Raw genomic sequence first — 12,991 nt, 5'->3', positions numbered from 1 at the left:
GGGCATTTGGGGAAATAGTTAAAATGCTGCTTGGGATGTCTGCATCCTACAGTAAAATGTCTGGGTTTGAGTCCTGGCTTTGGTCCCAATTTTAGCTTCCTGCTGAAGCACTCCCTGGGAGGCAGCAGGTGATGGCTCACATTGCCTGGATCCCTGTCATCCACATAGGAGATGGAGACTGAGTTCCAGGCTCCTTGTTTGAACCTACCAGCCCCAGCTCCTGCAGGAATTTGGGGAGTAAACTATCAAATAGAATGAATTTTAACACTACAAGGAATAATGCTTCAAGTCTGTCTACTAGTCCACACATAAAACACAGTAAAAGGCATGATTCTGCCTGTTGGTACAGCATTATATGTGTGTATTATTTCAGTTGATGTGCTTGGGAAACACCATGAGGGGAGCAGGACAGGAGCAATCTCCTTATCACTGTGTCACAGAGCAGAAACACAGTATCTTCGAGAAGGGAAGTGCGATTTGGCCAAGGTTGTTTGATGTGTGAGGTGTGGCACTGCACATCATTCATGCTTTCCTCCCCCAGCCCTTTCTCACCAAGCTCACATCCTCCATTCTCTCCTCTGGCATAAAGAGCTGAAACCAGGAGCCATTGACCCCAGTGAGAACAACAGTAAACTCTTGAGCAGAGAAATCAATTCAGCTTGAAAGACCACATGTGCATAATTAAGACTGAAGGCGCCAGCCAGGGGGCACAGTCTCCCCCAGGTTGACCTGAGTGGGCTGCCAGGGCAACTGAGGCATTCCTCAAGAAGGGCAGACTCCATCAGCTCCCCTCCCCTGCCACAGTTCCTCGCACCAGGAGAAAGTTGCTGAAGGTACGCTGTAAAGAAGGAAAGAACCGCGGCCATCTTCCAAAAGATGCAGAAGCCTGGTCCATGAGTGTGTCCCTCCCTGCCTTCTGGTCTCTACTCTCTTCCCTGGAAGGAATCAGCTTCTCTGGCTCTTCTTAAGTCCTTCCAGAGAGGAATTGCATATGTATATATGCAAATGAGAGTCAAATTAAAAATCCACCTCCTCCGCTCCCCAGGATTTTAGACAGTGTGGAACAAGAAACCCAGCAGCCCTGGATCCTTTTCATCTATACTCTGCCACTCTGCACCCACAAGCCCATCACCCAAACTCACTGAGCCTTGCTTTCTTCCTCTGTAAATGCAATGGGGGTAAGAACTGGCCCTCAGAGTTGCTGTGTAGATGAAACTAGATACAAAACTCTATGGACAATTCCAATTTTCTTTTTGAGTGGCAAGAATAAACATAGAAAAGACCTGGGTGGCTGCAAGGAAGAATTAAGTTTGTGGAGTCTGGTGGTCTGCAGGTGCCCAGGGGGATGACAGCTCCTCTTGGAGTCAACAGGCTGCAGGTTTCACCTGGAAGCACAGTATTTTGTTTTGTTTTGTTTTGTTTTATATATTTATTTTCATTGGGAAAGCAGATTTATAGAGAGAAGAGAAAGATCTTCCTTTCGCTGGTTTACTCCCTAAAAGGTCACAATGGCCAGAGCTGAGCTGATCAGGAGCCAGGAGCTTCTTCCGGGTCTCCCACACGGGTACAGGGTCTCAGGGATTTGGGACATCCTCAACTGTTTTCTCAGGCCACAAGCAGAGAGCTGGATGGGAAATGGAGCAGTCGAGACATGAACCAGCGCCCATATGGGATCCTGGTGCTTGCAAGGGGAGAATAACCAAATGAACCATCCCACCAGGCCCAGTTTTATTTTATTATTTTATTTTTTAGTCTGTGGATACTGTTCTGACCTGGACATCTGGCACCATGAAAAAGTTGGATTTTCTGTCCCATGCCCATCCGCTGATATCTAATTCAATAGCTCCCTGTCCCTAACCTAAGGTCAGATTTATATTAAGGTCATCTTCCTGCTTCTCTGATAGAGCTAGCCAATCACAGACACTGTCCAACCAACTGGCTTTCTATCTACACATCCATGTCTGGTTAACTGGGGTTCAGGGCTTTCAAGAGGGAAACTGGCCCAGGCCCAGAGATGGAGGGGGAGACAGGTAGAAGGGATGACAGATTTCCTCTCAAGGGCGGTCAAGAGCAGAGATTGAAGCACTGTCCCTGGATGAGGCCCGACCGGCAGGCATTCTGCTCACGGCTCTCAGGTCCGGTGTCCTTCCATCCCCTCCCCTGTCTGCCCCACACTGTCTGCTGAGGCCTAGCCAGAGACAAGCCTTATCCCTGGCAGGAGGCCACCTATGAAGATGAATCAGATGAGGCCGGCAGGAGCCAGTGGGAGGAAGATAGAGGGACATACCCGGTGGAGGACACAGCAAGGGCTATGGCTCATGGGTGCTCCCAGGCAGGCTGCAAAATGGGGAGGAGGCCTGAGCTCCCAGAAGGTGTGCTGAAGGTCAAAGAGAGGCGGGGGAGGAGGGACACACAGCTACAGGGGGATAGAGTCCCAGAGGATGGAGGAAGCAGTGGAGAGGACTAGAGAGAGGGTGGGAGGCAGAGCCCCAGACTTGGGACTCCGTGGGGAGACCAGCTGGGTCAGTGGCTCTGGATGTTAACCATGTGCCCATCGGTAGCTTCCACTCCTCCCCACTGCCCAGCTCTGGTTCCAACTAATCCAAGGATTCCGATGGTCAGTCTCATCTGCCACCACCCCACTTATCTCTGCCCCTCTCCCTGCACCTTCACAGGACCCCCTTGCTGCTGACACCGTAGGAAAGGAATAAGAGCTGCAGTGTCTGGGGGAAGATGAGTTGTTGAGGAAATCTAGGCCCTTGGTGGGATGGCCCTGGGCAAGTCACCTTGCCTCTCTGTTGTCAAATAGAGCTCCTGAAAGCCCCAAAGGGCATTAGGGCAATGGAGAGGTTGAACCCAAAGCTTGGCCCAGCATCCTGCAAACAGGGCACGTTCCAGCTCGCACATTTTGATGGTCAGTGCAGTTTGCAATTTAAAGGGGACTTCAGGACCCACAATGCAGGACCCCATCCCCTTACACACACACACACACACACACACACACACACACACACACACACACACACACACACACACACACACACACACACTGTGACTCTGGGACAAGCCTGGGAAGAGAATGCGATGTGAAGAAAACTGCGTACTAGGATTGCACGCACACTTGCTAAGAGAGAGGGTCACCCAGCCCAGGCAGAACGGAAGCGGTTGAGCTTCAAGGCAATTCGGGGCTCAACCGGCCAGTGGATGGGAAGAGGGGCGGGACAGGGCTGGTCTCTCTCGCCCTGCTGGGGGGCGGGTCCCCCCGGAACTGCTCCTCCCGTCCGCCGCCGCTTTAAGAGGCTGCTCGGCGGCAGCGAGCGGCGCCTGAGCCGCAAGCCGGAGCTAGCGGACCGAGCCAAGCGGGCAGGTGCACGGCTGCGGGGACGGCAGCGGCATGACCGGCCACCACGGCTGGGGCTACGGCCAGGAGGACGGTAGGCTCAGACCCCGGCCGGCCGGCCCCCATCCAACTGGACTCGCGCCCAGCCAGGTTTCCCGAATCTGCAGCCCTCTCACGCTCCAGGCGGGACTGGGACACCTCTCCCGTCCGACGCCCAGAACTGAGCCCCCTGCCTGGTCACAGCCCTGGTTCTCCTGCTCCCGGAGCAAACTCTCGCTGCGTCCAGGCAAAGGACCCGGCTGCTAAACGCACCCCGCAGCTTCCTCTGCACAACCCTTGACTGGCACTGTCGCTCTGGTCCTGGGTCCCGACGCGCACTCACCCGAGGCGTGCAAGGCGTGTGGAGGGGCCCCAGGACAGCCGGGGGTGGGGGCGGGGGGGAGCAGCGGCAGCCGAGCCGGGGGCGCGGATGTTGGTGCGGGGAGCGCGCACGGCGTGTATGTGCTGGATCTCGGGGTACCCTAACTTTGCGTAGACCAGGGCTCGGGGGTCCCCGGGAGTTACCGTGAGGGAAGTGTCCGAGCTGTGTGGAGTCGTTAGAGGATGAAGAGGCATCTAAGGGCGCACGCACGTGCCTGGGTATCTACAAGGATACCCAGCTTTGAGTTCGCGTGGGTGTGAGGCGTGGGAGCTGCGACCCACACCAGCTTCCTGCTTCCATCCATCTTCCCCCACCCTGCCTCTGTTTCCTGAGATTCGGGGCAAGGGAGGAGAGGCACCAGGTGAAAGCCAGATGCGCCCAGTGTTTATCTGGCACAGGTTGGATACTGTGGGGGCTATTTCCTATCAAGCTGGATGGAGTGAGGGGGTAAGTGCTTCCCTGTTTCCCTGAGATAAACGATAGGGACCCAAGGTCCAGGGTGTCAGGAAGGCACCCAGAGAAGGGCAGGTGGGCATAGAGAGAGGAGGAAGTGCTGGTGCGAGGAGCATCCAACCCCACTTCTCTGGGGAGAGACTGTAACCCCAAGACCCCCACCCAGGACAGAAGGGTGTTTGGGATGTGGATCCCTGGAGCTGGACATGCAAAAGCTGGAAAGAGAGATTCAGAAAAAGGCACCAGAGTGAAACAGAGACGGGGGAGGGGGCAGGCTGGCAGCACCCGTAGATTATCTGCACCTCCCTCCTAGCTTCATCTCCCAGCTCACTTTGGGGTGCTTACCCCAGACTCAGGGTCCCCAGCCCTGTCCTGCCCCTCCCCCCCATTCTGGGCATCCAATGGCCTGGTTGGCTACCTTCAAGCACCCTCCCCTAGTCAAACCTGGGTCACCCAGGCTAGGGGCAACATGGAAGGGACAGACAGAGGACAGAGGTGGCAGCACACAGCATGGCTTCCAGGACTTCAAAAATAACCCAGCGGGGCCGGGCCACGATTCTGAGTCATCCATTGGGGACACAGCTCTGTCGGCACCTGCTGCTGTTTTCTCGGGAAAACTTAAGAAGCCAAAAATGCGGGGAGAAGTACCAGCCGGCAGGGCCTCTAAAAATAGGCTGCATCTCAGGATGTTCCCCGGGGAGATGCTGAGCCTCTCGGCTGCAGATGGAGTCTCTGGGAGGCAGGTGGTGGGCGCCCGTGGGTGTGTATGCAGGTGTGTGTGTGTGTGTGTGCACAAGCAAGCAAGCATGCATGGTGTACTGCTAGTTCCCTCATCTGTGAAATGGGCATCGGGCTGGTATGCTGGTTTCTACTTCTCCAGTGGCAAGAAGAAGCTAGAAACCCCCCTAGGGTCAGGCCAGAAACTGGAGCCACCTACAGTCTTCCTGAGTGTGTGTTGGGAGTTGGGAGTCTCCCTTCAATCCGCAGCACCAGCCCTAAGCCTGTTGATGTGTTACTATATTCCTTGCCATGCATTGCCTCCCCAGGACTCTGCTGGGAGGTGAATTTTAGAAGGTCGTTTGTCAGACCAGGGAGTGGAGACTGGGGTGTGTGAGTGGGGAGGAGGGGCACAGAAGGGAGGCTGGAGGTGTGGCAGAGCTGGGAGTGGAACTCCAGTGAGGCTCCCCATAAATGGACATCAGGCAGACCCTTTGACAGGTGCAGTCCTGAGACCCTGCTCAGTTTGAGTCCTTGCCCCTCTCTCCACCTTCAGGCCCCTCGCATTGGCACAAGCTGTATCCCATCGCTCAGGGAGACCGCCAGTCTCCCATCAATATCATTTCCAGCCAGGCTGTGTACTCGCCCCACCTGCGGCCGCTGGAGCTCTCCTACGAGACCTGCACGTCCCTCAGCATCGCCAACAATGGCCATTCTGTCCAAGTGGACTTCAATGACTGCGATGACCGAACGGGTAAGCAGCTGCTATCTGCCAGAGGACCTTGGTTGGGGAGGTTCAGGAGGGGCTGCCCTGCTGTGGTGTGCAAGGACAGTCTCTTGTCAACTTCAGTCTCCCCATGGATCAGGTGGAAGTAGTCAGAGCTGCTCCTCCCGGTGGCCAAGTGGGAGCATGGAAAAACGAGATGCTTGCAATGCTGGAGAAATGCACTGGTCCTTCCCCCTCTGCTGTTGAGTGCTCCAGGCTTGCATTTGTTCCGTCCCCATCACTGGCCTGCATTATGGCCTAAAGCCCTCCCTTCCCAGCGATCCAGCCAGGCCGGCAGAGAGGGGAGGGAAACACATTGCTGTTTGTTGTCAGGCCCCTTACTAAGATCTAAGGGGCTCATCAACCCCTCCCTAGAACCCATCTCGCAGAGGGACAAACTGAGGCCTGATGGACAGGTAGGGTCAAAAGCAGCCTGGTCCAGCTGTAAAGATCTAGCTTTTCAAATCACCTATGATCCCGTGGCCCCAGCCTAGATGGGCCAGAGAGAGGCTATGGGGAGCTCATGGAAGCTGTTTCCCAAGGCCTCTTTGCCCTGGGACTAGAGTCCACGGTTCTTTCATGATAAATTGCTGGCCAGCCATCTCAGGGTACATAAAGGATTTTATGGCTGGGCCTTTGCAGGAAGCAGGGTGGGAACTTTTAGCTTCTTATCTAAGAAATGATTGCTGGCTTCTCCCCCTCCCAGAAAACACTCGAGAAAATGTAAGTTTCAAAAAGAAAAGCAAAAGGCAGGAAAGGAGGAGGAAGATGGGTCTTTCAAGTAAGGAGAGAATCCTGAGTTCCGTGGTAGACTAGGAAGAAGGGCAGGGGTTTCAGATTCCTCCTGCAGAAGGAAGACCTAGCATATTCTCTAGAGGGACAAAGCACTTCCTGGTCCTGAATTCTTAAAAAAAAATAGATTTTATTTTTTTATAATGATTACATGATGGATTAGGGTGGGAAGGATCGAGGTTTGGGGAAAATTGAGTGAACTCATTGCTTCCAATTTTGCTATTTCTTGTTGTTTCTGGGGGAAGGGGAGAGACAAAGGGGGAAATCACTCATGCCTAGGACTGAATTCTAAGAAAAGCCTCTTGTCCCTGCTTTGAGGAGGGGACACGGGGCTCCACATGATCCCCAATGGCAGACTGAGAAGGAACAGCTCTCATGTGCCCGCCCCTTCCAAGCTCTTTCCCAGGCGCTGTGAGAGGTCAGTACTGGCACGAGGAGGTGTCTGTGGGTCACTGCTCAGACTGTCACGGTCAAGCAGCCCAGGCTCCCTGCCTGCAGGTTCAGGAAGCCCAAGGGAGGAGGAGTAAGACCACTGGGGCCTGCCAACCCACCCACCGTGAGATGCTCTGAACATCGAACAGGCTGATGCCTATTTCCAACACGCAGTGTGTGCCCAATGATGGGCAATGTGTTCCATGGCCAGGACAGAGGACAGAGGCTCCGGGGCCAAAGGGCGCAGGATCACAGGGGTGCCCTCCCCAGCACACCCCGGGTCTATCCGGACATTCAACCAAATGGGAATGAGGCAGCCTGGCAGTTGCCCAGCCCAGAGCCATCCCCCTCATACTCCTTTGTCCACCTGCTCTCAGATAAGGCAAAACCCCAGCACAGCCTCTGCGTTATGCCGTCCTCCCCTTCCTCGATTGGCCCACAGAGGAACTAGACCCTGCTCTGGGCACCCCTGGTGGAGGAGCTTGCTGGAACTCTGAGCCTGGGGCTGTCACCTGATCCAGGGGCTCACATTCAGTCCTGGCCATGGTCAGCTCCACTGCCAGATCCCTTTCAGCTGGAAATTCTATCAGTCCTGGGTAGGGCAGGCAGGGGGCAGAGAAAGAGGGGAGACCTTTGTGTGGCCAAAGCTCACCAGATAGCAAGGCAAGAAAGTTACAACGCCAGCACTAGGGGAGCCCTTCCAAGAGGCCATCAGCAGGGGAGGCAGCACTGGAGGCACCTGGGCCTGGCTGAAACTTGGGAGTGAATGCTTAGGTTCAGGCCTCCTCTGGGGTGACCCTGGAGACAGCATGGCCTGGTGATTAGGAGATTATAGGCTGTCAGGATGGGGACCTGGGAGTGGAGCACTCATGAGGAGAGACCCCAACCCAGGCAGACTGAACCAGTTTTCTAAGTGGAAAATACATTTGGGCTGCTATGTGTGGCTGTGAGAGTCCTTTCACAATTACTTCCCCCCAACAGTGGTGATGGGGGGCCCCCTGGACGGGCCCTACCGCCTCAAACAGTTCCACTTCCACTGGGGCAAGAGGCGTGACGTGGGCTCGGAACACACCGTGGATGGCAAATCGTTCCCCAGTGAGGTGAGGACCCTGGGAAGGGGAGCAGGGCCCCAGGAAAGGGGAGGGGGAGGGGGAACATGCTTTGGGGGCTTTTGGGAGGACTGTGCTTCCTGCAACCCCCCATAGTCTGCATGGGGTCTTCCACACTCTGAGGCTGCCTACAAGAGCTGAGCCTGTGATGCAAGACCCTGACATGAGTGGTCAGGCCAGGGAGCCACTGTGAAATTCCCCTGCCGCACCTGATCCTGCATCCTTCCACGCTGGTCCCAGGGCTGTTTTTTCTACCCCAAGATCTTTTCTTAATGCTGTCCTTTGCTAAGCCCCTCCTGAGTCTTTGGCACTCAGCTGCAGGTGCAGCCTCCTGCGGGGAGGTGTCACTGGGGACTGCTGTTATCTATAATTCATAGCTGCTTCACCAGAGGGCAGAGCCTCGGCCAGATTCCTCTCTGGGCAGGGTTGGGCCCAGAGCTAGGTGGGTGCTACCTGAGGACCCCCAGTATCTCAAGCCTGTTGGAGGACTTTCCCTACCACCACCAGAAGACAGAGCACCCACTGCCTCCTGGAGGCACTAAGCCCAGGCTTGGCCTGCCCCCGCCACCCCCACACCCCACTTGTCCTACAGCTGCACCTGGTACACTGGAATGCCAGGAAGTACAGCACTTTTGGGGAGGCAGCCTCAGCCCCCGATGGTCTGGCCGTGGTCGGAGTCTTCTTGGAGGTGAGTGATGGGTCACCGTGGGATCCTTGGCTCTGCCCCCTGCCCCAGAGTTTTGGATGGAAGTGGTGGGTGTGGGGCTCATACACACGCCCCCCTCCCTGGCAGACAGGCACGGAGCATCCCAGCATGAACCGCCTGACAGATGCACTCTACATGGTTCGGTTTAAGGTGAGGCTGGGGAGGAGGGGCGGGGCAGTTTTGTCCCTGAATCCTGGTGGGAAGGGAGGAAGAGGCCGGGGCCCAGGCTGGGGCCATCCACTTGTCTGCTGAGCCTAAGGCTATGGTCAGCTCCTGCCAGCATTGCACTGGCTTCCTCTTTGTCAGGATCAGCAGCCCCTTTAGGTGCTCAGTGTATACCCAGTTGGATGAAGGCTGGCTCAGGTGCTTGGCACTGATGTGCTGGGACAGGTGGCATCCCCGAGGACAGCTGATGGCCAGGAGACCTTGTGGCAGCTAAAGAGCTTCAGGGAGCCACAGCTGTCACCTGCAAGCAAGCGGGCACAGAGGGCCTAGCCAGGCAGGGGATCATGGGCATTTGCCCGCAATTTGCATTAGCGGGTTAAGGAGAAACCTGAATCTTGCTGACAGAAGCTGGGCAGTGGGGTTGGGGAGAGGGGAGCAGGGACGGGGGAAAAGGGGAGGGTGAGAAGTGGGGGTGGGAGCTGTTGCTATGGGTTCTACTGATGGCTGGTTCCCCCCTGCCCCAGGGCACCAAGGCCCAGTTCAGTTGCTTCAACCCCAAGTGCCTCCTGCCCACCAGCCGGCACTACTGGACCTACCCTGGCTCCCTGACCACGCCACCACTCAGTGAGAGTGTCACCTGGATCGTGCTCAGGGAGCCCATCAGCATCTCTGAGAAGCAGGTGAGTCCTCCCAGGGCCCATAGTGGGTGGGCCCAGGCAGGCAGAGCTCAGGGTCCTCCCCTGAGGCAGGGCGATTCTCCCAACCAGCAATCCACAGTCTGGGTTCCCGGCAGCAAAGCTTCCAGCTCCTACTAATAAACAGATGTACTTGCTTGGGAGTTGGCTTGAGTGGATAGTTGTCAGGACCTAGGCACAGGCTGGGACAAAGATGACAGGAACTGGAACTACTCCCACGTGTTGGCGTCTGGGTGCTGTATGAGATAAGTCTGAGCTAGTACAGGATGGAGCACGGGGGTGGGGCGGGAGGAGGGCTGGTTGGGCCACATAGACCAGATATGAGGACCACAGCCGGTGCATCTTTTTTGTTTTCTCAAGATGGAGAAGTTCCGGGGCCTGCTTTTTACCTCAGAGGACGACGAGAGGGTCCACATGGTGAACAACTTCCGGCCACCGCAGCCACTTAGGGGCCGTGTGGTCAAGGCCTCCTTTCGGGCTTGAGCTGCCCACCTGCCCGGCTGGCCACTAGGGCACCATCTTCCCAAGGGCTTCCATGTCAGCAGACACCAAACCATCTGAGGCTTCCAGCCAGGGACCCCCTCCAGCCAGCTCACTCCTCGGCCGCCCCTGTTGGGAGCCTCGAGAAGGGGGGCACTCTTCAGCTGCCCAGGGGAACCAGAAGGACAAGGCGCCAAGCAGGGTCCAGGCTCAGGGCTACCTCTGCTCCCCAAACCCCCAAGGTTCCCCGACCACCTCCTCCTATCTTCCCCACTGGCAGTGGTGGTAGCCCCAGCTTGAGCCCACACTGTGACAGACAAGCTCAAGCTTCCTGGGGCTGGCAGTGGGCACTGCCAGAAAGACTCAAGCAATAATCAGAAGTGGGCAGAGCTGCCCTCTCTTGGCCTTACCTCTTCTGCGGGCCTCTGCCGCACATGCACCTCACTGCCGGGACTTCCTGCCATCAGCACCCAGCCTGCTGGAGATGAGGTGATTTTCTTCCTCCAGCCACCTGCTGGCGACAGCGGATTTGCTTTCGCTGCCCCTCGTCCCCACCTAGCCACCAAAGTCCATCGACATGACAATCCATCCCTGTGTGCGTCAATAAAGTCCTTGACCCCTGCATTAGTGCTAACAGGTGTCTGTGCTTTGTCGTTACTGTCCTGGGCCTCAGGGAGCCAACAGTGGTAGGTCAAGCACATGATATGGGGGTTTGGGGGACAGGACACAGTCCTGGGTAGGTGAGGGTTATATAGGGGCAGGCCAGGAGCTATAGTGGCAGAGGGAAGGAGGAGCCTACTGTGCGTGGTGGAGAAATGCAATTATGGGGTCTGCACTTTGGCTTAGTGAGTTATGCTTGCAATGCAGATTATCCCATATTGAAGTGTCAGCTGGAGTCCCAGCTGCTCTGCTTCTGATCCAGCTCCCTGCTAATGCACCTGGGAAGACAGTGAAGGATGGTCTACGTTCTTGGGCTGCTGCATCCACATGGGAGACCTGGAGGAAGCTCCTGGCTCCTGGCTTTAGCAGAGCCCAGATCCAGCTGTCGTGACCATTTGGCCAGTGAATTCCCCAACGGAAGCCCTCTGTGTCTTTCCCTGTCTCTGGGTGACTCAGCTTTTCAAATAAATAAACTGTATCTTATAAAAGAAAGAGAGAAAGAAATGAAATTTTAAGACGGAGTCGGGAACAGGATGTTTGAGGCTGAGAGAAGAGCAGGTGTGCAGGTTCCAAAGTGAGGGAGGGCCCAGTGGGGCGGCTAGGTCCCTGAAGGAGCACCTGCAACTTGCTCCCCAGGCTCGCTCCCCAGGCTTACTGGGGAGCCCTGGAGGGTATATGAATGGGGAAGATCCTTGTGTAGTGTGGATGGGCAGAGGAGAGGAAGTGGTGGCTGGAGTGTAGGAAGGAGGAGGCAGTGTGGAGGAGGCAAGGAACAGGTGCATGTGTGGGAGGTGGGGGCTACATGAGAGAAATTTAAGCCCAGGTAATGGCATCTATCTGGCTGTCTGGGGCAGGTGTCCAGGAGCACACCTGGCCAGACAGCAGGGTGGGAGAGCCTCCAGAAGGACTGAGGTCCCTGGGAAAAGATGGTCATTTGGTCATTAAGGAAGCACACACCTTCAGGCCCAGACTTTGCACCTGTACAGCCCAGAGAATGAATGCTTCCTTAAATGTGCCCCACATTAACTTCCCTGTCATCCCAGAGCAAGTCTCGAGAGCTCCTGAGGGCAAGTCCACATAGTGGCCCAGCTGAGAGGAGGCAGTAGAGGGAGAAGCTTGCTCTGTTGAACCTTGTCCAGTCTCCTTGCTCAGGGCAAACCTGTCCCTGCAGTGGGCAGGATGGGAGAGGGCCTCTTGACAAGGCCTGGCACAGCTTCTGCAGAACCCCCTGACCTGGAGCTGGTGAGAAGGGTGGAGGGCAGTGTTTGCTAGGCTTGGGGGCAGGCAGTTGTGGCAGCAGCAAAGTAATGTAGGCCAGGTGCCTTCTAAGGTGGACAAAGGGCCTGGGGCAGATGCCCAGCTCTGGGAACTGTCATGACTTTCATTTCACAGATCAGGAGAATATGACTCAAGGGAGGTTCAGCAGGCAGGTGGCGGAGCAGGCCTGACACCTGGACCTGTCTCAGACTTTGCTCTGCACCAGAGCAACTGGGCCAATAGGGGGTGGTTGTCTTTGGTGGTGTCTCCTTGGAGTCAGTAAAATGGCCTCAGAGCTAATGGCCATGCTAAGAATCTTGTCCAGTCCCCTCCACCCCCACCCAGGAACAATAGCCACAAGCCTGGCACTATAGAGGGCTTGGAAAACAGGAGACAAAAGCTGCCAAAAATTGGCTTTTAAAAAAATTTTTTCCCTTAATTTATTTATTACGTTTGAAACTATTTAAAAATCCAGTGGCTTGCTTAGTCTATTATCTGAGATTGGATTCTATTATATCCAAATGGGGATTCCCAGCTGGATCCCAAATGCATCCAGCAAACTTGGCCTCAAGGGACCCTGGACAAAGTCCCAAGTCCTTCTTCAGGGCAAAAATCACCTCCTGAGAAAAAAAATAAATAAATAAAAATAAAAATCCAGGCTCCTAGTTTCCCCAACAAGCTTTCTCTCTGGGCGGCATGTGGGGAGGGGACCCTGTAGGTAGTTACAGGCTGGGAACCACAGCCAATTGAGTCTGCACCCCGGGCCAGGGACACAGGCTTCCCACCTACCAAAGCACCTCCTGGAGGTGCCAGACCCTGTGCCCCAGGGCAGGGACCTTTGGAGCTGATGTTGGTGTGAAGTGCCAGCCCCACCCCCCCACCGGAATGTCCTCCTGCAGGGGATTTTTCTGTGACCCTGTGGGTGCTGCTGCTGCAGTTGCTGCAAAGGTTTCGGGACACCCTAAGCTCCACTGCTTCTCTGCAAAGAAACCCCACGG

The 12,991-nt window shown here is 55.8% G+C and overlaps 1 protein-coding gene across 1 annotated transcript; it reads left to right on the top strand.

The window, feature by feature from the left end:
* Nucleotides 1-3,322: 3,322 nt before the first annotated feature.
* Nucleotides 3,323-10,079, top strand: CA7 (carbonic anhydrase 7). Its single transcript, XM_040982084.1, has 7 exons — nucleotides 3,323-3,434; nucleotides 5,488-5,685; nucleotides 7,903-8,021; nucleotides 8,623-8,718; nucleotides 8,824-8,886; nucleotides 9,426-9,581; nucleotides 9,957-10,079. The coding sequence occupies exons 1-7, from the start codon at nucleotides 3,395-3,397 to the stop codon at nucleotides 10,077-10,079; spliced, it is 795 nt and encodes a 264-aa protein (XP_040838018.1). The 5' UTR covers nucleotides 3,323-3,394.
* Nucleotides 10,080-12,991: the final 2,912 nt, after the last annotated feature.

The sequence above is a fragment of the Ochotona curzoniae genome, unplaced genomic scaffold, assembly GCF_017591425.1.
Source record: "Ochotona curzoniae isolate NIBS_2020 unplaced genomic scaffold, NIBS_Ocur_1.0 contig_3622, whole genome shotgun sequence".
NCBI lineage: Eukaryota > Metazoa > Chordata > Mammalia > Lagomorpha > Ochotonidae > Ochotona > Ochotona curzoniae.
Note: the sequence above shows the minus strand (reverse complement) of the source record. Positions and strands in the feature narration are given on the sequence as shown.

Excerpts from the sequence above, each read along its gene's own strand:
- CA7 (XM_040982084.1), top strand. The coding sequence starts at position 3,395 with ATGACCGGCCACCACGGCTGGGGCTACGGCCAGGAGGACG. Across the intron at positions 5,686-7,902 it reads TGACTGCGATGACCGAACGG|TGGTGATGGGGGGCCCCCTG; the intron begins GTAAGCAGCTGC and ends TCCCCCCAACAG. Across the intron at positions 8,887-9,425 it reads TCTACATGGTTCGGTTTAAG|GGCACCAAGGCCCAGTTCAG; the intron begins GTGAGGCTGGGG and ends CCCCTGCCCCAG.